Source organism: Simochromis diagramma, unplaced genomic scaffold (genome assembly GCF_900408965.1).
Source record: "Simochromis diagramma unplaced genomic scaffold, fSimDia1.1 OVJJ01000421.1, whole genome shotgun sequence".
Classification (NCBI taxonomy): Eukaryota; Metazoa; Chordata; class Actinopteri; order Cichliformes; family Cichlidae; genus Simochromis; species Simochromis diagramma.
Genome location: NW_024387250.1, coordinates 3473710 through 3501503, shown reverse-complemented (window position 1 = coordinate 3501503; position 27794 = coordinate 3473710). Strand labels below are relative to the sequence as shown.

The following is a 27794-nucleotide window of genomic DNA, read 5'->3' as shown; positions in this document are numbered from 1 at the left end:
CCACATACATTATTCATAAGGTCATAAATTAGATCAACTGTTTCACTCATTCAGAGAAAACATGTGCAAATGTGACTGAGAGTATAGCAGGCAGTGGAGCTTGTGCAGGTGCATGCGTCGGCCCTCATTGTGTGTTTGTCGTGTGCGAGCGGTGACCATGGAGACAGAGCTCTGGGAGGAGTGTTCATGTTAATATGGTGATGAAAGAAACATCAGATCGTTCACCGAAAGCACGGCTACAGGCTTCACCAAAAACACGTCTAGCCAAACACAGTAAATTATTTATCGATAAAGGGTCATATGGTGAGCACTAAGAGGGAATCAGACAGTTTGAATTGCACTTATTTTTACTATAATTATGATTCAAAAGTGAATAGAAAAAACCCTGTATTGATGTTTCTATTGTTTTCCTTTTTATTTTATTGAGCTACAAAGGATGTGAGACTCTACTTGGGCATTCCTCTTTTGTTCAGGTCATAAATCAATATTGTCTTGTTCTGTCAAAACACACACACTCCACACACACAGGGTATTCCTCAGTCTTTTGTTCACTGAACAATAAATATATAACTGTATGTAGCCCTTAGAGGAAACCTCTCTGTGGCATCACAGCTAAGGAGAGAATCAATATAAGCAGAGAGCCCTATTCATCAGAAGGCACCTCAGCGAGAACTGAGGCCAGATAGCATGAACAACCTGAAGGTTAAACAACAGGGTTATTCCACATATTTCTCACAAAGTTACACAACCAGCATGGTATCACCTGGTGTCATAAATAGCTTCGATATGTTTTTATGTCATGACATGTGTATCCTCTCCAGAGGGACGAGACCTTCGCCTGTGTTGTGGAAAGAACAGAGAGTCTTTGTCTGGATTTTGCTGAGGCTGCTCACTGGCCCATAACCTGAGCTTTATTATTATCTTCACAATGATCTTTGTTCAATTAGCAGCTGACTGACCTATAAACAGACGGGAGGAAAAGAACAGCACTATTTCTCGCCCTCTTCTATAAGCGCTCCGGCAGCTTTGTCATGTCCACATCCGTCAGAATGAGGGAAGTCGTTCAGCTGCTGGAACAACTTACTTCCTCTGTGCATAAATCATGAATCCTATTCAGACACAGAGAGAGAGGCACTTCCTACAGTTTGTGTTTCCACCCTGCAATAGTTTCCTAGATGGCAGATCCAGGCTCAAAAACAGGATGGGTGAAAAAAATCTTAACAGGTCACAGGAACTTCTTCCCCTAGCTGGAAAAATACAGCAGAGTGGGTCTTTGTTGGTGGTGTTGGTAAACCAATTAGATTTTTCCTGTCACTAAATATGTAACAGCAGAAAGAATTTAAAGAATATATCTCAGAAGTGGATATTGAAGTTAAAATTCACCCTCGATAGCAAATAAACCAAAACTACATTTTGTTACCCATATGGAAAACAAACATCCAGCAACAAGAATACTCTACGAATACATTATTTATCATTTAGTGTCAATTGTGTTCAACAGTTCAATAGAAACCAAAATATGCTGCATGGATAACATGTATTTTTTATACAAATCTCACTTAACCCATATAACTTTCAATCAAAGCTCTAAATTAAACCTTTATGGTCTTAGAGCTGAGTCTTAACACCCTTAGTGTGGCGAAGACCACAATTTAAAACACTTCTGGCTGATAGGATTAAAGCAAAGCCCCAGAGCCACCTTGATCAAGAAGGGAGAGGTATGCAGCCCTGTTTCAGCCCGCCTATGCTCGAGTGTGATTGGCTGCGGTGTATCAACGCGGGCTGCTATTGGATATTCAGGATGTCACCTTTATCCCTCGGCTCAGAATACCGCACTGCCAAGGAGGCATGAAAACTGATAACGAAAAGAGGCATATAACGCTGGTGATACGGAAGAAAACGGGGACGCACTCTGTTATGGTAAGGCTCAAAATGATTCAGGTTATGTTTAGTTACGTTTAAAGAAGGCACAATAACTTTCATCCTGCAATAAAAGCCCGGAACAAATAAAAATAGTCTGATAAGAAGAGATGCTCAGAAGTTGGATGCAGGTTAAATTACGCTTTGTTTTGTCTTTTGCTTTTGGGAGTATTGACTAGTATAAGAAACTTTCCGTTAGCCTTCATGTGATCTACTATTTGCTGTTAGAAACCGCGTTCGTTATCGTTAAAGCTCTAAGTCAGCCGTGATTTGCCGATCAGTGTTATCTGCCTCATTAGCATTTTAAATTTATACTTTTTTGTTGAGATATGTTTCGGAAATTCATTCATTGAGTGCTTTATTTGGAGCTCTCCGGGTCATTTTACGCGTGGGACTGAATTGTCTTCGGGCGCAGCTGCCGGTGTAGGTGTGATAATTGGATACGAATCTCGCGATGATCAAACCAATTAGCAGACGTGCAATGAAACCTCTTTGTCCACCGAGGAAGCTTGCACACAAAGATGATGCATGAATAGGAGGGAAAAGCTGAGAAAACGCAGACGACGTAAATTCACCGAAACCCGAGCCCAGCCAAATAAAATGAATTTTCATCGCACAGCGTTTGGCCCATCTACCGTATAGCCATTTGTGATTGTTGAATAATTCATAATAATGGTGACAGACTGGAAACCTTTAAGTTATGGAAAATTTATAAACCCATTATTGTGTATAAATATGTATGAGAGGTAGACTGACCATCTCTGTATATGCACATACTTTGTCAGCACATTGCTTAGCTGAAGCTGGCGATGGGCAGAGGTCATTAAAGGGGGAGGTAGGACAGGTGTTGTTGCCTCAGTAATGCATGAAATAAATGTGGACTTAATTGTCGATTCTGTAAACCCCAACAAGGAGGATTTTGTTAAGGTTATATCTTTAACTTCTCTCTATTTTGTTTAGGTTTTTTTTATTTTTATTCCTGTTATTTGGTTGAATCACCTCCCACAGATCACTTCCCAGTCAGACAGTATGGGGCAGTCTGTTTCCTGATTTCTGTGGTGGCTAACACTGCTCATGCAAGCATTTTTTCTTCTGTTTTTTTTCTCCTCTACCGGACAAAGTTCTGTTTTTGCTTAAAGATCTAGAAAAAAAAATCCTTTCCTGTATGACTGAGGGGTTTTTTTTTTCCAGAAAGATCTGCCTCCCTTGATTCTGAGAATAAAAGATTTAATGACTCATATTAAAGTCATCATGAATGGGCCAGTTCCAGATTGAAATGAAGTGTATCAAAGTGGAACAGTATTTATTATAAATAAGTCACACAGCATTACTTTAACTGATTAACTTCCCTTTTTTTGTCATGTGATAAAATCTCAGGAAGTACTGAGACCAAAAAATAGCTCAGACATTTGTGTTTTTTTGTTTTTAAAGTAAAATCTGCACTAATGCTGCACACAAAGCTGCCTTTGTCTCCTGCTGGTGTGAAAGAGACTGCAGTCCCTGTAAATAAAGGTTGGCTCATTATAGATATTTATACTCAGAGATTAGTGGTGAGTGAGTATATACTGGAGTACTCACGTTATCTCCTTCCTAGTGCTGTGTTGGACATCCTTTTGCCTTCAGAACTTCATTAATTCTTCGTGCCATAGATTCAAAAATATGCTGGAAACATTCCTCAGAGATTTTGGTCCATGTTAACAGGATAACATCACAAAGTTGCTGCAGCACCACATCATGATGAAAATCTCCCATTCTACCACATTCCAAGGGTGCTCTATTGGATTAAGATCTGTGGAGGCCATTTGAGTACAGTGAAGTCACTCCTGTGTTCAAGAGGCCAGTTTGAAAAAAATCTGAGTTTTGTGACACGGTGTGTTATCCTGCTGGAAGCAGCCACTACCACCAGACTGAACCGCTGATACAAGGCAGGTTGGATCCATGCTTAAATGTCGTTTGCGCAAACCCTCTGAATTTTGCAGCAGAGATAGAGGGTCATCAGACCAGGTGACATTTTTCTAATCTTCTATTTTCCAGTTTTGATCAGCCTGTGTGAATTGTAGCCTTAGTTTTCTATCCTTGGCTGAACCCACTCTGGTATCTGCTACTGGATCCCATCTGTTTTAAGGTACCAATATACCTTCTTTGTAATAAGCTGTTATTTGAGTTACTTCCTATCAACTAAAAGCAGTCTGGTCATACTCCTCTGATCTCTGGCATCAGCAAGACATTTTCCCCAGAGAAATGCCACTTCTCTCCCTTTGAGATAATTCTCTGTAAACCCCAATAGATCAGCAGTTTCTGAAATGTTCAGACCGCCTGTCTGGCGCCAACAGCCATGCAACATTCAAAGTACATTCAAAGCTTTGAGCTTCACTAGGTCACCTTGACCATATCTATATGATTAAATGTATTTAGTTGCTGGTATATGATTATTTGCATAAAGAACTGTGGGGCAGGTGTACATAATAAATTGAGTGTGGCACATTAAGCGGGAACCACACTGCTTTAAGATTTCATAAGTTCTATCTTGCAATAGCCACTAGATGGAACCATAGCATCATCTACGTCATAGGTGACTAATCTGTGTGTTGCATAAACATGTTCTTGGTGAAGATAAGACATGTTTTTTTTCACTTTACTTATAATATAATCTTATGATCAGATAAATGTAGTATGTTATCAGGTGAGGGGGGAAAAAACCACAAGCCTTAAATGTGTTAAGCGGTTTGTATAAAGGGCCAAGATTACTATCAAGATTTTTCTTTTTTAAGTAGTTAGCATTGAAGTTTAGAATAACAATTCATTTTCAGTCGTGTTTTTTCAATCACTATATTTTTTTGTTTTCCCTTTTCCTAGTGTTGTACTTCTTTCCTCTTCATTAGCTGTTGGTGAAATGTAGATATTACTTTACACCTTGGCCTTTACTTGCCTCTCATAAAAACCCTTTAGTGCATTTTAGTGCATGCGATATGGTAAAGATAATTAAACTATAAACGTACTGAGTACTTCTATAGCTGTCTACCAATACTGTTATCCTGTTGCATCATCTATAAGAATCCTGTCATACCTAATAAATACCTGGTTCCAAAGGAACCGCCACTTTCCCACAACAGATAAGAAAAGTCCCTAAAATTAACTCCTGTCCTTTGAAAAAAGGTGCTGTTATTGAGGACTTTCACTTTCCATATTAGCTCACATACTTCTACTTTTTTTTCTTCTTTAAACACTGGGAGGGGGAAATGGTACAGGTCAGTGCATGCTTCACTTATTCAGTTCATGCAGTGCAAGAAAAAGTATTTATTGCTTAAGTTTCTCTCTGTGTCTGTATATTCTGCTTTGACTCCAGTAGGGTGTCACATGATTTACACGAAATCTCAACCGGATCTTGAGTTTAACTAGCTATCATAAAACATTACAAAATCCACACCCTGATCACCTAGTTGTTTCTGCATCTATTGTGCAACACCACCAACCATTGTAGTCATAAAATTCAGCATACACAATAACCACTATGCACTGTAATGGTGATCAGTTTCTCCATTGCTTTTACGTTAGGGATTCTCTCTGCTGATCATAGGTAAGAGCCATGGAAAAGGATGTCATGCATCCAGATTATAAAAACAACACGTGGTTAGTTATAGGTTATAAATTTAGGATACCAATACAAAGTTTAAGTGAAAACAATTTGCTTTATTCCTGCAGCTGACTTGAATCCTTTAGTTTATTAGCTTAAGCTGAGGCTGTCTGCTCGGTGACCTCGCATATCCTGCCAAGGAAATAATCCCTTTCCTTTCCTTCAATTATTAAGAATATCAAAGGCTTAAGCCAAAATAACACAGTCACAGAATTGTTCAGATATGTTTATTTAAAATAAAAAAGTATAAAACATCAAGCAGTCATATAAATATAAACCACAAAATCTCGAGTTGGTCTTCCCAGCTGCATATACAGAACCATGGACTTATTTGTTCATTTATGAGCCTCCAGGGCTTTGCTTCAATACATTAGTCATTTAGAATGAAATAATAAGGAGACTTTGATATAGAGCTTAGACAATTTAAAGAAGCTTAATGTCTGCAATGACATAAAGAGAGAGAAAAGACACAAGTGGCCTTACAGTAGTTTCTCCCCTGCGCACACTTCTCCTCTGTACATACTTGGTGTCATTTTTTTCCTTCCTTAGTCTGACTAGCTACTGAGAGTCTCAGGATGAGACTTTCCTGTTTTGGCCTTTTCTCCTCTGTCGAGTCTGCTGGCGTTGGCCCCCTCTCCTTTTCTTCCTTTGTAGACACAGTTTTACATCACGACCCAACTGCTGAACTCTGGAGGGGGAAAAACATAAAGGAGCACAGTTAAGAAAAAGATGAGCTTAGAAAATCCAGCATTAAGTATCAGTACTTAATATCAGACCCTTTTTCTTCTTCTGATAGAAATTTGTATTCATTTGTTGTGCAATAAATTCACCTGCAACTGAAATTTGTTACTGATTCTCAAGCAGCAAAGCAGTAGGAAAGATTAAGTAGCAGTACAACCACGTGCTTTGTTACAAAAACCGGCTGGGCAACTTATAAGACACTGTTGGTTGCAATCTACAGGAACTTTGAAGACGGGTGTATCCCCTATGTGTTCATTAGTTTACTGACCAGTGACAAACAGATAAATCTCACCTAAGCCAGCAGCGAATCAGCTGTTTGGCCATCGGCGCTTCTGGATTCAGGCACAGTGATTTATTGTTTCTTTGCAGGGTGACTCTGAAAAACGCACGAAACAACACTTTTAGTTTACAATCACCTCAGTGCACACAGGTCTGAAGAGGTGAAAGTGTGTCTGCAGTATCTGGTACTCACATGACTGTGACGTTGTGACAAGTGGAGCTTGGTAGTAACACTTTGAGTGCCTTCAGTTGACCTCTGACACCCTGTTGTGTTTTTGGACAAACACATCTCCCTGGGATAAATGTGCTGTTTGACTCTCTCACTGCAGAGAAATTGTAATAAGATCAAAAGTCAGCTCAGTCCAACCAACAGCACAGGTTAAGTTACTGCAAACCATGAAAAAGAGTGAGTTTTAGTTGTAAGCATGGATAAGTGAAAAGACTCTTACCTGTGATCAGCACACAGCAAAGGCTAAGGATAGCGAACGCACAGACGGACTGAGGATTAAGCTTCATGCTGAAGGACGTTGACACTGAGCCCAGAGCCACATGTTGGCTGCTTTATACTCATGCTCCTCCCCCACGTGGTGTGTTTTCCCAGCGAGGAATTTCCCTGTATCACCTTCCCTCCACAGTATCAGGATACAGGAATCTGGGCAAGGATCAGGGACATCTCTCCTGCTTTTGCCAGAAAAAAAGCACCCATTGATTAATAGGTTTCCCTTTTGTTTTGTGCTGTCCACTAGATTCTGAAACAAAAAAGAAGACGACACAAGTGACACAGACATAAATGATGCAGCGATTGCTATCTTTTTTTTCTTGTCTGCTTGTTTTACATATAATTACACATAAGATGCCCACTGAAGTGGCCATTAACCCCTTAATTAGATTAAGATGTTTTCTGCCATTTGAGCTGCTCTATTGCAACATGATACAACATGATGGCTGCATGCCAATGTCATGTGATTTCTCCTAAACCACTGTCCTTGCCCTTAACACCGGAGCAAATATTTTAAATCCTTTTCATTACAAGAGGAAAAAACATCCCAAAGATCTCCAACTTTGGAAAAAGTATGACAGCAAATAACACTAAGTTGCACTATTCTTATTATATGCTTTAAATGTATTTCTGCGTTTCCGTTCACTGCTTAAATCCACACAGACTCTCACAGTCAAAATTATTGGTACATTAGCATCACATGCATATTTTAATTTTTGTGTTTGATGTTTTTCTGCCACAGCTGCACTCTAGTCAGAATGAGTGCGCATCAGACCTACGTGAAGCTCAGTGAGGAGAAACTCATACCAAAGTAAGTGCTCCTTGCTCCATCACTGGACAGTTTTACGTTACAGTAGAAATTCACATTTATTAAATTTTTATCAGTGCTCTCACTTTTAGAACTGATTCATCCTTTTGTGTGTTCATGCTCAGGTCTGATATCTTGTCACTGCTGAAGACGTACAACTGTTACCATGAAGGGAAAAACTTCCAGCTGAGGACTCGTGAGGTAGGAAAAGCGAGTGGCTCATGGACCACCTAGCAAGAGATAGTGCTGGGGGGGTGACCAGAGCAGTTTTGAAAATTGCCTTGCTGGAATGCAGGACACGCTACATAAAATGGCTCACGCACATAACAAAACTGGAACCAGTTGCTATAAACCAGCGCTCTTGTTTTCAGCCAAATGATAAGGAAAAAATTCCCAAGACCGAACTGGTTTCCAATGTGGAGACGGCTCTAAACACAGACCTGAGAGTGCTGTGTTTTGTTTTTTCCTTTGGGACAAGCAGTCGGCAAACCACAAAAAGCCCCTATTTCCCACAAAATAAAGATATAAGGAGAGACAAGAGTTTCAAAATTTCTTCATCAAAGTCTGCTTAGCACAACATTTTTTTTCTGCAAAATGTTGCTGTTGTGGGTGTAAAGCTGTTTGCAAAAGTTTTAGTTATTTGTCAGATATTCATTCTTTAGGTTTTTTGGTTGGGAGTTTCCCTTTGCGTTTACCAGCGGGTTTTTTAAGGAGGAAGCAATGTGTGCTTTGTGAGTGTGTGTGTGAGAGAGAGAGAGAGGGCAGGGCAAGGTGGTCAAGATCTGCCCCTCTTGTTGTGCCCCTGGAGTGAGACTCACTACATTGTCACTTTTGGGAAAATCCCCCATAGCCACAGACCCAGCATGGATACAGAGGCACCAGTGCTATTACAACATTAACCATAATATTAAAAAACAAAGTGGTTGAAATGTGTAAAAAGGAAAAGCCTTAATGTGTGATAAGAAGAGATTAAATAAAACATTTTTCCTTCTAATTTCCATAAAGAATGACTTCGTACACGTTACAGTGGTGGAATGAACCACTGTAAGTTTGTAACAGTATGTCAGAGCTGATTTTTTCTTTTTTTTTTTTTTCCCCAGCTCTGCTGAACATGAAAAATGAAATTAAAATTTCTGTTTATCTAAGCTGAATATGGATTTATCTGGGGGGGGAATACCCTACTGAAGTCCACCACATGGGATTCAAGATTCAAAGTGTTTATTGTCATGTGTCACAAGAGAAAAGGCATTTCTTTGTGCAATGAAATTCTTTCTTTGCTTTGATGTCCACCCACAGATGCTGATTAATATATACAACAGAAATAGAACATATAAATACAAATAGTACAAATAAATAGCTGAAGAGAGAAAAGGAGACAAAATATGGAGATTTGAAACTGATGTGTGCAAAAGAGCTTTAGCTTAATATGCTGGCTTAATGTGTAAGATGACCAGACATGCAAAAAAAATATATATATGTTATTACTGTTCAAAATGGGTCAGCTGTTCAAGAGTCCCCACTGCCATCAAGAAAGAGTTAGTGAGTCTGGATGTTCTGGATTTGGCACTCCTAAACCTTCGTCTCGAGGGCAGAAGTGTGAACAGTCTGTGTTGGGGGTGTGTGGGGTCTTTGAGGATGGAGGCAGCTCTCCTCTGGACTCTGCGATGGTAGATGCTCTGCAGAGAGGGCAGCGGAGTTCTGATGATCTTCTCCGTGGTTGTTATCACTCTCTGCAGGCGTTTGCGGTCCATAGCAGTAGTGCTGCCGTACCATGAAGTGATGCAGCTGGTCAGGGTGCTCTCCACAATGCAGCTGTAGAACCTGCTGAGGATCTTGGCCGACATACCAAATTTCCTCAGCCTCCTCAGGAAGTACAGCCTCTGCTGAGCCTTCATGACCAGCTGTGTGGTGTTCAGTGTCCAGGTGAGGTCCTCAGAGATGTAGACGCCCAGGTACCTAAAGCTGCTCACCCTCTCCATTTCAAGGCCCCAGATAGACAGCGGTGGGTGAGGCCTCCTCTTCTTCCTTGTGTCCACTATCATCTCCTTTGCCTTGTCAGTGTTGAGGGTGAGGTTGTTGTCCTCACACCATGGCACCAGACCGGCTACTTCTCTCCTATAAGCTGCTTCGTCCCCTCCAGTGATGCCACCGATCACTACAGTGTCGTCCACGAACTTCAAAATGATGTCTTTGTTGGAGTCACCCACACAGTCGTGGGTGTACAGGGTGTAGAGGATGGGGCTGAGGACGCAACCTTGTGGGACACCAGTCGGAGTTGGAGTGTGGGCTATGTGTGTGATTTCTGTATTATTACCGAGGGGCAACCTCCAGAAATGAAGCCAATGCGGAAGTGCCACATGAGGCTGGTTTTGGCCTCCATGAAGTTTCCCCACTCAGAACCACTTTGAGTGGGTGAATGACTCTTACACAGCTATCTGTATACTGAAGTCGTAGGGATAGTGGATATAGAGCCTTTCTGAGTTTAATTAACAGATGTCTGCTAGGCGTCACCATCACAGTCAGCAGAACGTATGAACAGGTAACTTTGACTGGGGGGCCTTCAGCTGATGCTGCGTTGCTATTCTCCCCCCAGAAAACAAACAAACATATTTCAGTTCAATTCAGGTTTATTTGTATAGTGCCAAATCACAACAACAGTTGCGCTAGGTGCTTTACATTGTAAGGTAAAGACAGAGAAACCACAACAGTCAAATGACCTTCTGTGAGCAAGCAGTTGGGTGGCGGTGGGAAGGAAAAATTCCTTTTCTTTACCGGAAGAAGCCCCCCAGCAAAATCGGGCTCAGGAAGTGGCGGCTATCTGCCTCGACCCAGTGGGGCCGAGGGGAGGGAAACGGGACAAAGACATGCTGTGGAAGAGAGCCAGAGATTAATAATTACTAATGATAAAAATTCAGAGTGGTGTATAAACACACACACTGAAAAAGAAACACTCAGTGCATCATGGGAAATCCCCAACAGTATAAACCTATTGCAGCATAACAAAGAAAAGATTCAGGGTCCCGTAATCCAGGCCCAACTATAAGCTTTATCAAAAAGTACAATTTCAAGCTGGATCTTAAAAGTAGCAAGGGTGTCTGTCTCTCAAATCCAAATTGGGTGCTGGTTCCCCAGAAGAGGATCTGAAAGCTGAAGGCTCTATTTACAGAGGCAAAGCAAAGCAAGACCTTTTAACCGAGAGCACACAATATCCGCAACACATTTTCATTTGTTTTGAAATTTTCTGGTGGGGTCATGCTCTGAAACAAATTGTACAAGCAGACAAATGACCTCTTTTTAGCTTCAACGATACATGAGCGGTACTTTCCAAAGTCTGACATACATAAGCCCACATTATCAGTATCCTCCTTTGTCATGCTGGTTATGACTGCTCCAGAAGCACTAAACTACTGTGAACCAAATCATTAAAGTGAGCTGGTACTGCAATAACTTCACCGTGATATGGGTGTTTTAACCTTTTCAGTACCATATTGTATGAATTAGTGTAACTTATAGTTAAAGTATAGCAGTAGAATTCAGCTGACGGGGCACAGTGACTTTATTGGGTGGGTGTGGACCCCCGAGGCCCGTTCATAACGTCAGAAGTGCCTCACTTCCACTACTTTAAGTGATTAAACTGGGCCTCTTCAGTTTGTGCGTGCTGTTGGTGCGTATTTGGAGATTTTTAATTGACTTGTTTAACTAATAATATGGCCTGTTGTGTTGTACAGACTACAGAAGTCTGTGCTTCAGTTTCAGTGAGGGAAATTCCAGTATTTTATTAGTCTTTTATTTGTGATAAAGGTGCTTTTTACCATGCATTAATTATAGGTAGATGTGTCTGTGCATTGCATCCATACAGTTTACAAATGCAGCTTTCTACCCAGGTTTATTAGTGTTAGCTGGTAACTTAGAACTCCACCCTCTTGTTCGCATGTGGTCACTTCTAGTTCCAAGAAACCAACATGGCAGCATCCAAAAATTCAACACATCAAAGAGTGGAGCCCCAAACCCATTGATGATGTCACAGTGGCTACAGACATGTGTTATTTTGCCTTTGGTTATTACTCAATATTCCAGTTAACAACACCAGCAGCAGCAGACACAGAGAGAATTTGTGTCACGGGCATAACAAGACGATGACGCATTCACAGTGACAATGACTCATACACATAAGCTAACTTTACAGGTCACACATCACCAACTCTTACTAGATTCATATTACTTATTTTTGTCAAGAACAATGTATTTGCTTTCTTGATAATTAAATATCAGCTTTATTGTAGTGGTAAAGTTCAAATGCTGTCTCATTTTAACTGAAAATTCACTCTTAGTGGAGAAATATTGCTCAGCAGTAATGTTGATGCAAGGATAAATGAAAATGAATTATGTCTATGTTTAGCTGCATGAGAACAGTTGACAGGGACTTTTGTTCGGGTGCATCACTGAATCCTAAATGCTAATTTTGCTGGCAAACAAGCTACTCAATCTGATTACCTAAAGCTGTTTTCACTCAAATGCTGGACAATGACAAACATAGTGGCCATGTAGAACAAGAAAAAGTGCCTGTTTTCACAGCTGGATGTACTCCACTTGGTTTAGGGTTAAGAAGCTGCTTGGGTCAAGTGTGCAGGGAGCAGGACACAAAGCCCAGCCATTTGCTGTGAATTCTTCATACCACTATCTGCTCAATTCTCACGCACCCACTGTTTGTCCCACTGTTTAGATTGTACTGTGAAAACTCCCATTCCTTAAAACAGTTCTGCTAGGTGAAGCTTTAATGTGCTTCTGCATGGTTGTTGTCAAGTCTGTCTCTGTTATCATAGAGTAAGTACAGTGTAACACACATTCAAAACATTACCTTTTGTTGTTTTACTGCTTGTCTGAGTTTCAGGATTTCTTCAACTATTCTTAATCGCTCCACCTTACAAGGTGTGTACAGAAAGACTGAACAGTGCCAAGAATTCAGTCTCTTATAATGGTCGTACTACAGGAAACACAGGAATAAGTCATAAAATAAATAAATCATCAAGCACTTTTTAGATTATAAACAGAGTTGCCTCTACCAGTGAGATTATGCTTTTGGTAGTGTTTGCATGTGTGTGTGCCATTCTGTCTATAAACGTGGTAGCTCGAAAACCTTTGACTGAATTCTGATAAAACTTTGTAGGGGTGACGAGTGGGGTTGTGTTAACAGTCCATTGAAACTGGGCTCACATCCATCAAGGTCTTCAAGGTCAGCCTAATGATTTATTGGTGGAAGTGCTACCAAAAAGCCTTAGAACTTAGAAACTGTATAAAGTGTGGTATGTATTGTCAACATATTCAAAGTACTGTATAGAAATAAATAATATCGTGCCACATTTGACCTCTGACCTCTCCTTCAAGTGATAATAGTGCTTATTGTCATTGTTTACATTAACAGCATATATCGCTATACCAAAACCAGTTTAACCAGTACCACATAACAATTTAAATGCATGTCCAATAATCCCAAATATGAATAATTTTTTGGAAAACTAAAAAACTTGTGATCAAAAACCTTTTTAACTTGATACTTACCACTTAACATTTAAAGGACATTTTAGTCAGGACATCTTAACAAATGAATGCTACACATGTATTAGATCCATATAAACAAAAACAAGTAAAGCATAATTATACTCAAAATTATGTCAAGTATATTTAAACGGATTTCAGTGGGGCAAATGACAAAAGTCTGTATGTTGCACTCACTTTTATTGCACTAAAAACATCCTAAACTACGTTTAAAAAGAACAAAGAAAAGGATATTAATATATACAAAATGCAATACTGTTCCCTTAAGAGTAAATACTGTCTTGGTGGAGGTTTTGTTGGAAAATGAAAGTGAATTCCACATGGTTTCACCTTGGAGTGAAAGACCCCTTATCTGATTCCAGGAGGAGAAACAATCCTCTTGGAGTTGTGTCAGAAAGGGGAAAACAAGAAAACCCTGCAAAATGAAATACGCCGAACTACCCGCTGTGATGACCCCCTGTGAATAAGGAAGCAGCTGAAAGTAGTTTCTTTGTTTTGTCAACTGTTATCAAGAGCAATCTGACCACAGGGTCATGCTTCATCTTCATCCACTGAACAGTAGATATTTTGTAGATACAGCTCACAAATATTACACTGTACTGACACTCCTTGATTATAAGATAAAAGTAGAAAATTCCTCCTGTGAATTGCTAGAAAATATGTGTCTGTAATTAGACAAAGCCAGACTTGCACAATCATTCAGGTTGTCTTTGGAAAGACATACGTGAAGTGGCGGTTGGAGGCTGCAGAGATATGTGTTGTTTTTAAGAATCACTCATGATCAAATTCTAAAGGTGTAGTCAGGTGATGTGTATTAGTCATACTGGAGGAGGAGATGTCAGGTGCTTTGAGGTGGAAGTTTAGTATCATCCAGAATAAACAACCCCAGGACCTGTGAGAAGAAAACAAATTCTAACATGTACACTTTTATAGAGTATCACTGCAATATCTGTAATAATGCAGGTGTAGACTGCCGGAGGTGTCAAATTCTCCTTTCACTCCTCAGATTGCAGAGCTAGGTTCCAAAACATGCTAAAGAGCACTTCAGCATCTGGGTTTGTCTTAAACGTAAACGGTGGATACTGTTTGGGTGTATTTTTCAGACTATAAAGGCTACCACACTGTTGTATGGTGCAAAGGTTTCAGCCTGATCTAAGTAAACACTGGGCTCACTTCAGCCACTCCTGACCGTTGCACAGGAGTGGTAGGTTGGTTGGTATATAATATTGCTCCATTAACCTCCAGTGTCCGTCAGTAAGTATATAGCTCACTCTAGTGGCCGTATCCAGCTTTTGAAATGTAGCCCCCATTTCTCACCGCTGGATGTCACTAGCATGCTGAGACTAAAAGAGGCAAACGGAGACGGGGGAGGAATCATCGTGGTAGATTTGTAGCTGTGATGGAAGAAGTTTGAACTTAAGTTGAAGCACAGACAAAAAAAAAATTAAATGGACCATTTACAAGTCGTGCATAAAAATTATTATCATTAGAATTTACTTGGGGGCGGGACACTCACTAAAATGCCTTCTATAGAATATCTTAATCCATGTTCTAACATCCGGTTAAGGAAATCCCAGAAAGTTGGTTCTGTTCATCTGGACCAAACGTTTTTCCAACTGAAAACTCTACGTCCAGGTGAATGGAATAAACCTTTTGGGACTTCTATAAAATAGTTACTTATCTTTAAATATAATTGCATGTTATATTCTTTGGATCATCACCAGTGATGTTTTAATATGTAAGCATTTTACTACAAATGTTGTTACTATATCTTTTGTTGCAGTAGGTCAAAGGATGTCATTTTAACTACAGCTGTAGCTTTGGTATGATACTGCACAATATTTCACTATATTTATATTTATTATAACACTGAATAAAATAGAATATTCAGTTGACATAAGTATCAGCATTAAATATATGCTCCTGCAGAATGCTGACTTTCATATTTTTATATATCATAGCTATCAATACTTTAAAAAAAACAAACATGTAATGTACTATTTTAATATTGGTTTAGATTAGTAGTGTATATTTGTCCATAGAGTGTGAAAAATGTCACTCCTTCCCTTTTTTCACTCCATTACTTTCCAGATGTCATCAGTGGGTGTTTGACTGTTGATCACATGAGTGTCTGTTTATTTTAGCAGGAGAGTTGGTCTGCTATAAGAATGATTTTAGATTTAGAATTTAGAATTTACTCATTCAAGTGTTGTTTTAAAATGTTTACCTCTGTTATATAGTGTAGATGAAGTATAGAGTAAAATTCTTTCTGTAACAGGGTTTGACTAAAATATGTGCTGCTTGCCTGCGGACACAACCTCTCACACTATGGATGCAAATAACAATTGTTGTTATTGTCAGTAGACTAGGATCATCTACCTTTTTAATAAGTAGGGTTTAATTTGACAGAAAACCAAAAAAAAGTCTATCAAAAGATCTCAGACGTTTAAAGAGTTTTTGTTTTGTTTTTAGAGAGTGTGACTTAACACACACAAAAGAGGGTTTTTTAGTCATCATCTTCTTTGTGGATTAATCTCAGAAACAAAAACATGCTAATTCAGATTCTGTTGATTATTTTACTATTTTATTGCAAACTATAGCCTTTACATCTCAACAAAATATTCCTTTATGTAAACATGTAGAAGTGCAGGAAAATAAATAAGTCTTCGTTTTGCTCATGAGTCACATAGAGATTTTATCACTGAGCAAATACCAGCAGTTCACTTCCTCCTGTGGCTCCTTGTTTGGATACTCCAAAGTACCTCCAGGGTTTCCCACAACAACAAACAAACCTCTCTTTAAGTCCTTATCTGTCCAAACAGCCAGTCTACTGGGTCCTTTCCCTTGCAGTCACGTTCTCTGCTCATCCTGAGGGAAAAATCCTCTGTGCTGCTGTTTAGATTCAGACTGGAAGGTCTGGAAGTCCTTAGTGTGCGCGGAGACCCGCGAGGGGCTGAGGCAGAAACTGAGAGCTTCATCTGAGCCTTTGAGAACTGCCGCAGCCTGGGGGTCCTCTGGAGTCTGACAGGGCCGTAGCTTGGGGCCTCAACAGGTCGGGCAAGAGCCTGGATGCTGGTCATGTAGTCCTCTAGAGACTGGGAGCTCTGGGTGGACTGGGAGGATGAAGGGTTGACGGGCAAGTCCTCAAGTGTCTCGGTAATGGTTGGCAAGTGAGGCAGAGACAGCAACAACTGTCTGCGTTTCATGCTGCAGCGGAGAGGAACAATAAAATAATTAGACTCTGGGAAGGGGGTTCTTTTCAAGAAAAAATCAAAAGAAATACAGATTATAGCTCTAATTTCTAATATTTGACAACATATAACTGTCCTGCTAAAACATCTGACATAATCTGTAAACATCTCTAATTACTCTCATTACCATTTTTTTTTAAATTTAAAAACAGGAGCTAAACTGAAAGATGTTTCCCCCTTTCGTTGTTCTGTATTGTTTCCTGAAAATAATTACTTCCAAATCATTAACTTAATTTTATAACTCTTTAGTTAATGTTGAATACACTGCTAGGATTTCTCTAAAAATAACTTGTGAGGATAATTCATTTGTAGTCCTGAGGAACAGCTAATAATGAAGAAGTAAAAGAGGAATCATTCTCACCTTTGATACTTGTGTTGTAGGTTTGACATGCAGAGAGAAATAGAAGTGATGTCCAGTCTTTGCAGTTGAGTCTGAGTGGACTGGAGTGTGTATCCAGCCTTTATAGAGGCACGCTGCAGCAGAGTGATTAACCGCTAGATCCAAAAATAGCTCAGCTGACCTAACTCGCATCTGTGTGAATTTGTGTGCGTGCACTTGAGGGTGTGTTCATGCCTGTTCAGGAAACTCAGGAGTGGTGGGTCAGTGAGGTTCAGTGGTGCAGCTGCACTGAATGTTTATATTTCCAAAACAATGAAGCCCCGTGAGCGCCTCCAGAAATCCACTTTCTGTCTCTTCTTTCCACTCTTTAACATTTATGATTGTTATCATTATGAAAATGAAAACAAGCATAATTATTCTTTCAGTCATTTCCAACCATTATGCCTCCTCCTGATCCCTTGTTATAAAACCAACAGAAAAAAATACACAAACGCACACATTTTCAATGCAAATCAACTCATTAAAAGTTTAAAAAAACAAAACATGAGGATTATGTCTGTAACGGCTCAGACGCCTGTAAAAATTGTTTACATAAAAACTCATCAAATCATGTGGTTACTTCAACAATCAGTCTCATGCACACAAGCGAAATGCATGAAAGCAGAGCATACACGAGGATGCATCACATGCAAGCTGCTCAAAAAGTACATAAAATATCTGCCCTCTAATATGAATTGTTTTGTTCTTGTTTAATTAATAATTAATCTGTTTGAGCTCAGTGAAGCCACATGTTTGTATGTAACACCTCCTTAATTAGAAGAATCCATTAAAATTTATTACATTTCAGTGGAAATGATTCAGTCTTATTGGAATGTATGTAAATTGAAATGTCAAAACTTGCATGCATTTAAAATTCTCTGTGACTTATGAATTCCAGATATATTCAGCCTTTTCCAATGATTTTACTTTTTATTACATAAAAATTATACTTTAAAAATCGATGCTTGTTGGTTTTACTGGTGTTAGCTGAGCAGCTGGGCTTCTGAGAATTAGGAATTATTTCTTCTATTTCTTATCTGTGTTACTTTGCTGTTGAAACTGCTATACTGATTTGATTCATCAGCTTTTCCCCTCAGCAAATCTGTTAAATGATATTTATTATATTTCTGGGTAATGAATTAGTTATAGTGATGATATAACAAGTTGTTTCAGGCAAGCGGACATCCTAAAAGTGTGGTGGATGGCTGTTATCACAGTCACAGATGTGTGGTATCTGATTTATCATTGATCTAGCTTTAATACAAAACACATAAACCTTGACTTGTTGTTGAACCTCTGGATTTATTTTTCACGTTAACACGCCGAAGGCCCTTGATTTTTTTGCTTTAGTTCTGCCTTTTGTGTTTTGCATTTAGCTGTAAAAGCAAACAGTTTTGTTTTCTACATCCAAAGCACGTACGACATAGTTTCCAATCTATTCTAATTTTAGAGTTTCACTTTTTTTTTTCTCAACAAAAACAACAAACTCGCCCCCTGCGTGTACGTGACCCACAGCAGTTATTAAGACTTTGTTCCATTTCGGCCCTCCCAGACGTGATTCATTCTTGTAAAAAGGATTGTGTGACACGCCCTTTTTTTCCACCGTTTCTGAGAGATGACAGAGCTCACCCTGCAGCTGTGAGCGAATGTCCCAGCACGTACACCTGATATTGAACCATGGTGGCTGCAGGCCAGCAGGATATCCCCTCTGACAATGACTGCTGATAATTGTTGTCATACGTGTGTTTGTGTCTGTATGCAGGAGGATGGAGAGTTTGTTCTTGAAGGGCTGCTGAACATCTACTGGGGTCTATGTCGACCAATAAGACTTCAGATGTATGATGACAATGAAAGATTTCGTTTCAGCAGGTATAACGACCTAATTAAGATGCCAGCTTCTAATTTCAGTCCATTTCTAAGCACTTTGAAGCCAAAAGCCAATGATATGTTTCTGAAGAGAATGATTGGCAGTTTCATCAATATTCAGAATAATTAAAACAATTATTCTAGTTTTGAGCTAAGCTAAGATAATCCTCTTTTTACTGTAGCATCATAATTATCTGAAAGATGCTAATCTGCTCATCTAGCCGTCTGCAAAAATGTAAATCCATTGCTTACTTAAGGCTTTCAATCACATCTCACCAGTTCAGAACAAGGTAAATACAATAACTTCACATAAACTGTAAAGATACATTAACCTTGTAAAAGCCTGAACCATGACATTAGGTGAGAGAAAATTCTCATTTTTAAAACTGGAATGTTTATGGAAATGTCTAACATTAAAAAAGTAACTATCAATTTGCAGATTTGACTTGTAATTTCTATTGTATTTGTATCATACTACAGTTTAAAAATTGCTACGTCTGACATTTTTGTGCAACGTATGGCTTAAAAATGTATTGTGCAATTTAACTGCACACTGCTAAAATCACACTGATAATGTAAAGATAACATAAAAACTCATCAAATATGATACGCTTGGTGTTCGAGGTTTAAAAACCTTTCCCTTCGTTTGTCTTCTACAAAAACAGCAGATTTACCGTGGCGAAGCAGGTGTCAGCAGAGTCTAATAATAACTCGCTTGACCGAGAAACCGGACCAGCAGGTGAGTTTGAAACACGTGCGGCTATTCTCTTTCTCTCACACACACACACACACACACACACACACACACACACACGTGCTGGATTAGTTCAGATTACACACCTACTGAAGGAGATTATGGCCCCACAAGTGCTTCATTAAGACTGTGGTAAGGTAGACTCACATGTTGGGCACATACGATCATGAGATGCCACTGAAATCAGATCACCAGCTCTATAAATAACCAGTTAGACTTGTTAGAAAGGCCTCTATCAAAGCCATCACTAAGCGGTTTTGATAGCACCTGTTTTCTCATAGAAGCACCTTATGACTAAAGGTAAACAACGCAGCATGAATCACCACTGAATCAGTGGTTTAACATTTTGTCATACAGTGGTGATGTGGTCCCCATTATATGACAAAATTAAAAAATATATGGAAGAAAAAATGAATATTCACAACTAATACTATATGATCTACTTTTTACTGTTATAAGTTTAGTTAGATTGTGATTGTAGAGTTGTAGTGTACTGGTGAGTCTCAAAAGCTAATTTGGAAAACTCTTAACTTGTAGTGTAACACTCATTTGTCAGAGCTAGCTCTGAGGAGCAAGATTTGTCTGACTTTAACACCATATTAATAGCTGTTTGATTTATGATTGATTATTGGAAAAATCCTGGACATTATTGTATTTATTGAACTATAGAAATTGCTTTCAAAAAACTAACTCAACAAGGGTGCTGATAACAAATCAAGAAATAGTTTTTCTTATTGATGCTAATAATTGTCTCATAATTGGGAAGAAAATACCACAGGGTGAAAACTAGGCTGCTGCTGCTGCTGCTCATGTAAAAAGAATGTGTCAGCAGATGAATAGTTTTTATTGGATATAAATGTATGAAATATGTTCTCCCCTAACCCCAAAATGATTGTTCACATATTTTAATGTTACATTTAATGTCAGTATGAAGTACAGGCTATTGAATATACACTCACTGTCCACTTTATTATCCCAAAAGGAGGTCTAACCCAGTATAACCATTACTGGATTAGACCCCCTTTTGCCTTCAGAACGGCTTTAATTCTTTATCCAGAAGGGCGCTAGAGACAATTATGAGATTTTGGTCCATATTGACATGATAGCAGCACACAGTTGTTGCAGGTTTATTGGCTGTACATCCACAACTCTCCTGCCTACCACATCCCAAAGGTGCTCTATGGGACTGAGATCTGGTGACTGCAGAGAGTGCAGTGAACTCACTGATATGTTCAAGACACCAGTTTGACACGATTTAGGCTTCGTGACATAGTACGTTATCCTGGTGGAAGCAACTATCACAAGATGGGTACACTGTTGCCATAAAAGGACAGACAAGATTATCAACAAAACTGAGGTTTAAATGTCACATGCTCAGTTGCCACTAAGGGGCTCAAAGCGCACCAAAGAAATATCCACCCTGACAATCCACCAGCAGCAGCCTGAGAGGTTAATACAGGGCAGGATTGATTCATACTTTAATGTCATTTACACCAAATTCTCGCTATATTATCTGAATCTTGCAACAAACACTGTGACTCATCAGACCAGGCAACATTTTTCCAGTCTTCTATTGTTGAATTTTGGTCAGCTTGTGTGAACTGTAGCCTCAGTTTCCCGTTCTTAGCTCACAGGAATGGCACCTGTTGTTGTCCTCTGCTGTTGCTTCGAGATTCAACATGTTCTGCATGCCTTGGTTGTAACAAGTGGTTATTTGAGTTACTATTCCCTTCCTTTCAGTTCAAAGCTGTCTGCCAAATCTCCTCTGACCTCTGACATAAACAAGGCATTTTCACCTGCTGCTTACTGGATATTTCTCTTTTATGGAGTGTTCTCTGTAAACCCTAGAGATGGTTTTATGGGGAAATCCCAGTAGATCAGCAGTTTCTGCAATACGCAGACCGTCTTCTCGGGCACCAACAACCATGTCACGTTCAAAGTCACTTAAATGTTGTGGTTGGTTTTGAACTTAATAAGGCTCTCGAGACTATTTCTCTATGCCTAATCAGGAGCTGCTCCTACCTTATTTGGTGATTAGGTATTTGCAGTTGAATCAATGTACCTGTGTTAAAACAGGTGTGTTTTTTCTTTACGTGTCTCCCTCAATGAGGTGGTGACGTGGGTGGTCAGGATGAGGACGACTCTCCTCAGCTACTCAGGACCAGGAGTGATGCTTCCTTCATGCGTGTTCAGAGGAGGTCAAAGACTCACACTGCCAGAGACCTGCAGCGCTTGCGCACACACAGGTTCTCAATCAACGGCCACTTCTACAACCATAAGGTACACAAACAGAACACGCATAACAGTACACCCGTTAATGTTTCTGGTTGTTGACACATCTCCAGGTGCAGAGGGGCAGTGCTTTCCTGTGTGGGTGTGCCTGTGCTTTTGCTGAGTTTTACAATAGCCAGTTGTGATCTCATTTCATTAATGTGCCACAGGGAGGAGAAAAAAAAGGGATTGCACTGTGTTCCTGCATCAGTCTCTCAGATACAATAAGTGCATGTTGTTTTTGAACAGAGTCCAGGTACAGAGTGAGAGATTTCCTTTCTGTTTTAGACTTCCTGTGGAAAATGTCCAGGGCACTCAAGCCTAGGAATCCACACTGAAGTGTCGATGAAGCAAAGCGCCTCTACTAGTACTCTGTCTTCTACATGGGCATTTTCTGTTGTGAATTTTTCCATTATTGTGTTCTTGCCTCCAGACATCTGTTTTTACTCCAGCCTATGGTTCAGTCACTAACGTAAGAGTAAACAGCACCATGACAACTGGCCAAGTCCTGAACCTGCTGCTACACAAGTTTAGGGTGAGCAATAAAGATATCGGTCTCACTTCAAGTTGATTAAAATAAAGTATTTACCTTATTAATGTATTCATTTGATAAATTTTGTATACTTGAAAATGTGAGTGAAGTAAGCAGTTATTATCATGGGTGATCATTTCGGTAAATCAGTGGTAAACTGGATCTTGCCACCTATAAACGCACAGTGCTAGCCTGGAGACAGCTATAGTTTCATAGGCAGCATACTCAAGGAAACCAGTCCTTCTAACCTGCTGGCATAACAGAAACATTGTTTTTAAACTAAAAGCTTTCTATGCCTGCCTTAATACTTCTGTCTTCTAAGGTGGAGAATAAAGCTGAGGAGTTTGTTCTTTACATGGTGCATGAGTCTGGTGGTAAGTGAGACCTTTCAATCTGTGTTGTTTTGTTTTTTTATTAATTTGTTTATGTTTTTTTTTTTTTTTATTAAGTGTGTGTGTGTGTGTGTGTGTGTGTGTGTGTGTGTGTGTGTGTGTGTGTGTGTGACTTTGCTTATGACCTTGCAGAAAGGACACGACTGAGGGTTGGTGAATACCCACTGGTGACACGTGTGCTTTATGGACCCTGTGAGAAAATTTCCAAGATCTTTATCACAGAGGCGGACCTGGGAGAGGAAGTCACATATGATGTGAGGATGGGCTTAGTGCCACTACTCTTCTTTTATCTTGTGCACATAACTTTTTTTCTTTTCTCTTTTTTCTGTAGACGCACAACAAAACAATGGCTCAATGATAGACAGTTGGGTTATAATTAGCAAGCTGAGAAAAGATTTCCTGTTTAGGGACTGATGTAACAATGGCTAACGTGACTAAATCGGTGACAACACTGTAATATAAATAAGGTTGCTGCTCGGTACATTCCCCGAATAGTCTATCATTTGAATCACTCTAAATTAAGAAAGGCAACACTATTTTTGCACAAGTAAACAAAAGTTTTACCTTTATTTAAAATAATAACTTAAAGCCAAATCTCACTTGTCTGGTTTCGGTTCATTGTTCATTGACGTGTCCTTTTATTATTGTTGTGTCATCTTATAGTTTTTAAAAGATTAGAGTTTTAAACAAAATGCCAAAGTAATATTTATTCCCAATTTTCTCTAGGTAAAACACAGAAGTGACTTTTGACTATTTGTATTAAGACAACTGAAAAACTGTTCATTACGTGTTCAGTTGATTATTTCAAATAAAGTTGAGGGTTTTTTTGTCTTGGAATAAATATTTGTTGATTTAAGTATTTGTAGTTTAAAGTATATTTTATTTTGTTTGTGTTATGTGCTAAGAGTGCGACCGTGGCTCAGGGGGTTGGGAATCACATCTGTAACCGGAAGGTCGCCGGTTCGATCCCTGGGCTCTCTGTCCTGGTCGTTGTGTCCTTGGGCAAGACACTTTACCCTACTTGCCTACTGGTGTTGGCCAGAGGGGCCGATGGCGCGATATGGCAGCCTCGCTTCTGTCAGTCTTCCCCAGGGCAGCTGTGGCTACAACTGTAGCTGCCTCCACCAGTGTGTGAGAGTGAATGAATAGTGGCATTGTAAAGCACTTTGGGTGCCTTGAAAAGCGCTATATAAATCCAATCCATCATTATTATTATTATTATTATTATAAGAGTGTGCATTTGGTTTAGCAGTTTGATTATCACTTTCTGCAAAAAAGGGACTGTGGGCAAATCCTGGACTAGCCCCCAATTTATGTTATGCTATGTCTGGGAAAATTAAAAACAACACGATAAATATCAATTTTCCGAGCTCCCTGCAGGCACAACAACAATTTAATAATGAACAGTAAATGTCATATTTATTTATTTATTTATTTTTAAACAGAGTATAAGTTAGGATTAGAATCCCAAATAATGGGTAAACAAATATCTATGCATCTATATTATGTATACTATATCTATACATCTCAATGAAGTTAAGAAAGAATAAAAAAGAATGGGATGCAGACACCCCAATTACTCCTGCAGGTGTGAACACAAAGTGCACAAGTTACAGGTATTCATCTATTTGGCTATGTATATGGGCCACAATTGCAGCAGATTCCAGTCGCAATATTCACTCTCACACACAATGCAGACCTTTCCATAAAAGCAAACAATATATCAGTTGCACTGAAAAGCACAAGAATACAATAAATAACAGTAATGAGTGCAATCTGCCATCTTAGTGCTAAACCAGGGGAAAGGAAAAAAAGCTTTGTTTTGTGTAACATTTATTTGTGGATAGTTCTCCCTCAAAATGATACGTTTGAATTTATCTTTTTCCAGGTTGCCCAGTACATAAAGTTTGAGATTCCCGTTTTAGACAGCTTTGTAGAAAAACTGAAAGAGGAAGAGGAACGTGAAATAAACAAACTGACCAAAAAGTAAGTCAAGAGTCTCTCCTCTCATAAATGTTGTAAATCTCGACTGATTTATTTCATGATATGGAGCCAATATGCATGTTTCCTGTCGGTATTACTGAATCAAAACAAGGCAGTCACTCTTCAGTTAAGGACAGTGTCACGGCTTATTGTTTGCAAGCTTATATAATCTTTCACCTCATATGACTGAGATTTCAGCCTACTAAGCCTGACATTGTATGTACTTTTATGACTCATGTGGCCTTATGAGTCTGTTTACACAGTTCTGTGGTAAACAGACTCACAGACTTGCTTCTCTTCTGGAGACAAAAGGCACATCATCATAAGAAAAATATTACATTGCAATGTTAAGATCAGGTTTAAGGTTGGGATAACGTTTCCATGAATTACTACAAGTCAGTGATGGAATCACAACTGTGCCTTTCATGGTTACAGTTAACTTGCAGCAAATTGTCTCAACCTGTATTCTTTTTTTAGGATTTGTGTTCTAAGTAGCTAAGCTCCACTGACAGTCTGACAAATAAGTCATTCATAACACGTTCTTTGTTCAGTCTTTTCATTAAAATAATACCACCCTTCAGTAATAAATAAATATGTATTTGGGTGTAAGTGTAAACATGCAACACAAAGCCTTTATTCGAGTGTTTCTTTTCCCCCACCTCTGCAGGTACAGTGCCCTGAAATCTATGATACTGCATCAGCTTGAAGATAGAGCTCACACTGATGACAGAGCATGATTGTTTCTATAAGCGCGTGCTGATGTGTAAGGGGAATGGGTGGGTGCAACACTAATGATTGTTGTTTTAGCATGGGAATAGTTCCAGATACTTTAGTGAATGTAGAGGTAAAGGAGAAAAAGTGAGTCACCACTTTGTATCATCTATTCTGTCAATATTTTTACAACTAAGTGCATCACTGTTTTGATATCTTCTATTAATATATTCACATTTTGTATGAAAATCTTTACTGCACATATGGATATTTATACTGAAGTGTTTTGGTAATGTTTTCTCTGACTTGGACCTTTTTATCTAATAAATCAGCTTTAGTGTTGTCCTTCAAAAATACTGCTTGATGTCTTATAATAAAGAAACTAAGCTTGGGCTTACACACACACACACACACACACACACACACACACACACACACACACACACACACACACACACACAGCCATATTTATTATTTCCTGTGTTTCCACAGACTGAACACACATTAGCATTGTTCTTCTAAGCAGCCCTCTTTGCCAGCTACTTCCCATGAGGTGTGTCTGTGTACGTTTTTGTGTGTGTGTGTGTGTGAACCCTGAACCTTTCAGCATTACACAATAGAGGTATCCTGAGAGAGTATGGCTGTTCCTTTTTCCCACAGATTTACAAACGGCAAGACTTTTGTAATATTTTGTGGCTCAACCTTGACTTTAAACACTGACCTACAATCACTCACTATTATTGTTTTATCAGATCATAACAGTAATTCAATAATGCTCCCTACTCCCAACCATTAATCTCACATATATTCACAGAGCTCATGGTCTTACTAAAGCAAATTTAGTTTGAAATATTGGGCAAGAGGAAGATTGGTCACATTTATCCACTACTTAAGGGAATATTGCTAAAGGTTAACTGTGTCCAGCTAAGGAAAGTTGTATCTTATGAACTTCTAAAACCCTGCAGAAATGGAAAAACTCCAAGTATAGTCATGTTTGCTGCAGTAATTTCTTTTGAGCCTTTGAATACTGGTTTAATTTTCAGTATGAAAAACATATGCTCGTGCAAAATTCCTGATAAGCATCAGAGTCTGCCTTTCCTGCAAATGGATAAGATATTCTGTAGATTGCTATATATTAAACTAAATATCTATGCATGGAAGTTAGTAGAAACTATAAGCAGACATTGGATTTACATAGCTGAAAATTTCTGGGTTCTGATTGTGGTCAATAAAAGCAAGTTTTATTGATCATTGCAACTGAACTTGTTGCATGCATGTAAATGTTCCATTGGGGGGGGATAACAATTCTGAAAAGTAATTTCAAAAACATCAGCTATTGTCTGAAGATGGTTAAGCTTTTAAAGATATATCGTTTGCATCTATAAACAATGACTGATTCACAAAACAGGAGGTCTTGAACCACATCCGTGATCCAAATAAAACTGCTACATAGGAAGCTGTGAAAACCTGCCCTTTGCACCCTAGCTGATAGGTTTGAGAGACTGGCAACTGATTAGCAGTAAACCAAAAATAAAAACAATTGTAATGATTTGCATTCACCAAAGAGCTACTGTGTGGACCTTGACTGTTTTATCAATTGGTGTTCCTGTTGTTGTAAATTTACTTACAATCTCATCTCTGAACCCAAAGACAAAACGTTTTATCATATTTTAATATCATCCTAAAATTAAAGGGAGAAAATCAGTATTAAATACAATGTTAATTGTGCTGTACTGCACATAAGTTAAAATGCCATTTAGAAACACTTATTGTAATTCGCTGTTTTCATGTGTGTGTAAATAACACAAACAGGCCATTTATTAAAGCATTTTTTTTACTGTAATAGCACCCTCTAGTGGCCATTGAAATACTGATGCACAAAAACTATTTCTGTAGGGACAACCTAAACAGAACCATCTGTGTGGAAAAATTACACTGGTGCAGAAATGACAAAACTGCAAGACCCAAACCAATGATACCATCTTTCATCTTGTCTATGGATTAAATTAACTGGGAAACTGTGGCACACTACACACTCACTGGCTCACAATTTGATTGGCAAGTCGATAGGCAATGTAAACAGGCTTAGTGAGCTCTAATCAGAACCATAATTTACAAAATGAGCTGTTATTCGATTTAGTATAATACAAATAATCTGAAAAAAAGTTTACTGAGATCACAGGTCAAGTGGGGGGCAAGGAGGACTGAAAATTTTAAA

The 27794-nt window shown here is 39.0% G+C and overlaps 3 protein-coding genes across 4 annotated transcripts; 1 reads left to right on the top strand and 2 right to left on the bottom strand.

Moving 5' to 3' along the window:
* Window positions 1-1774: 1774 nt before the first annotated feature.
* On the top strand, window positions 1775-25921 carry rassf4a (Ras association domain family member 4a). 2 transcript variants are annotated; one of them, XM_040001921.1, is made up of 12 exons: window positions 1775-1920; window positions 3622-4045; window positions 7816-7884; window positions 8007-8082; window positions 18830-18936; window positions 19599-19672; window positions 21798-21967; window positions 22392-22493; window positions 22813-22864; window positions 23015-23136; window positions 24771-24868; window positions 25533-25921. In XM_040001921.1, the coding sequence occupies exons 3-12, from the start codon at window positions 7832-7834 to the stop codon at window positions 25600-25602; spliced, it is 924 nt and encodes a 307-aa protein (XP_039857855.1). In that variant the 5' UTR covers window positions 1775-1920; window positions 3622-4045; window positions 7816-7831; the 3' UTR covers window positions 25603-25921. The 2 variants fall into 2 exon arrangements, with proteins under 2 accessions (XP_039857855.1, XP_039857854.1); XM_040001920.1 differs by lacking the exon at window positions 3622-4045 and having other exon boundaries at window positions 1776-1920.
* On the bottom strand, window positions 5766-7356 carry LOC120715124 (C-X-C motif chemokine 9-like). The gene is made up of 4 exons (XM_040001953.1): window positions 7024-7356; window positions 6768-6897; window positions 6588-6671; window positions 5766-6242 (listed from the first exon to the last, which is right to left on the bottom strand). The coding sequence occupies exons 1-4, from the start codon at window positions 7088-7090 to the stop codon at window positions 6125-6127; spliced, it is 399 nt and encodes a 132-aa protein (XP_039857887.1). The 5' UTR covers window positions 7091-7356; the 3' UTR covers window positions 5766-6124.
* LOC120715122 (protein DEPP-like) lies at window positions 16000-17183 on the bottom strand. The gene is made up of 2 exons (XM_040001951.1): window positions 17050-17183; window positions 16000-16644 (listed from the first exon to the last, which is right to left on the bottom strand). Exons 1-2 carry the CDS (start codon window positions 17076-17078, stop codon window positions 16236-16238), a joined length of 438 nt encoding a protein of 145 aa, XP_039857885.1. The 5' UTR covers window positions 17079-17183; the 3' UTR covers window positions 16000-16235.
* Window positions 25922-27794: the final 1873 nt, after the last annotated feature.

Bases quoted from the DNA above. Each gene is read 5' to 3' on its own strand.
- LOC120715124 (XM_040001953.1), bottom strand. From the start codon at position 7,090: ATGAAGCTTAATCCTCAGTCCGTCTGTGCGTTCGCTATCCTTAGCCTT. The intron at 6,672-6,767 runs GTGAGTACCAGA...TGCGTTTTTCAG, and splicing joins TGTCACAACGTCACAGTCAT to AGTCACCCTGCAAAGAAACA. The intron at 6,243-6,587 runs GTGAGATTTATC...TTCCCCCTCCAG, and splicing joins CTGATTCGCTGCTGGCTTAG to AGTTCAGCAGTTGGGTCGTG.
- rassf4a (XM_040001921.1), top strand. From the start codon at position 7,832: ATGAGTGCGCATCAGACCTACGTGAAGCTCAGTGAGGAGAAACTCATA. The intron at 18,937-19,598 runs GTATAACGACCT...CTACAAAAACAG, and splicing joins GAAAGATTTCGTTTCAGCAG to CAGATTTACCGTGGCGAAGC. The intron at 19,673-21,797 runs GTGAGTTTGAAA...TCCCTCAATGAG, and splicing joins CCGAGAAACCGGACCAGCAG to GTGGTGACGTGGGTGGTCAG.
- LOC120715122 (XM_040001951.1), bottom strand. From the start codon at position 17,078: ATGTCAAACCTACAACACAAGTATCAAAG. The intron at 16,645-17,049 runs GTGAGAATGATT...TCTCCGCTGCAG, and splicing joins CTACAACACAAGTATCAAAG to CATGAAACGCAGACAGTTGT.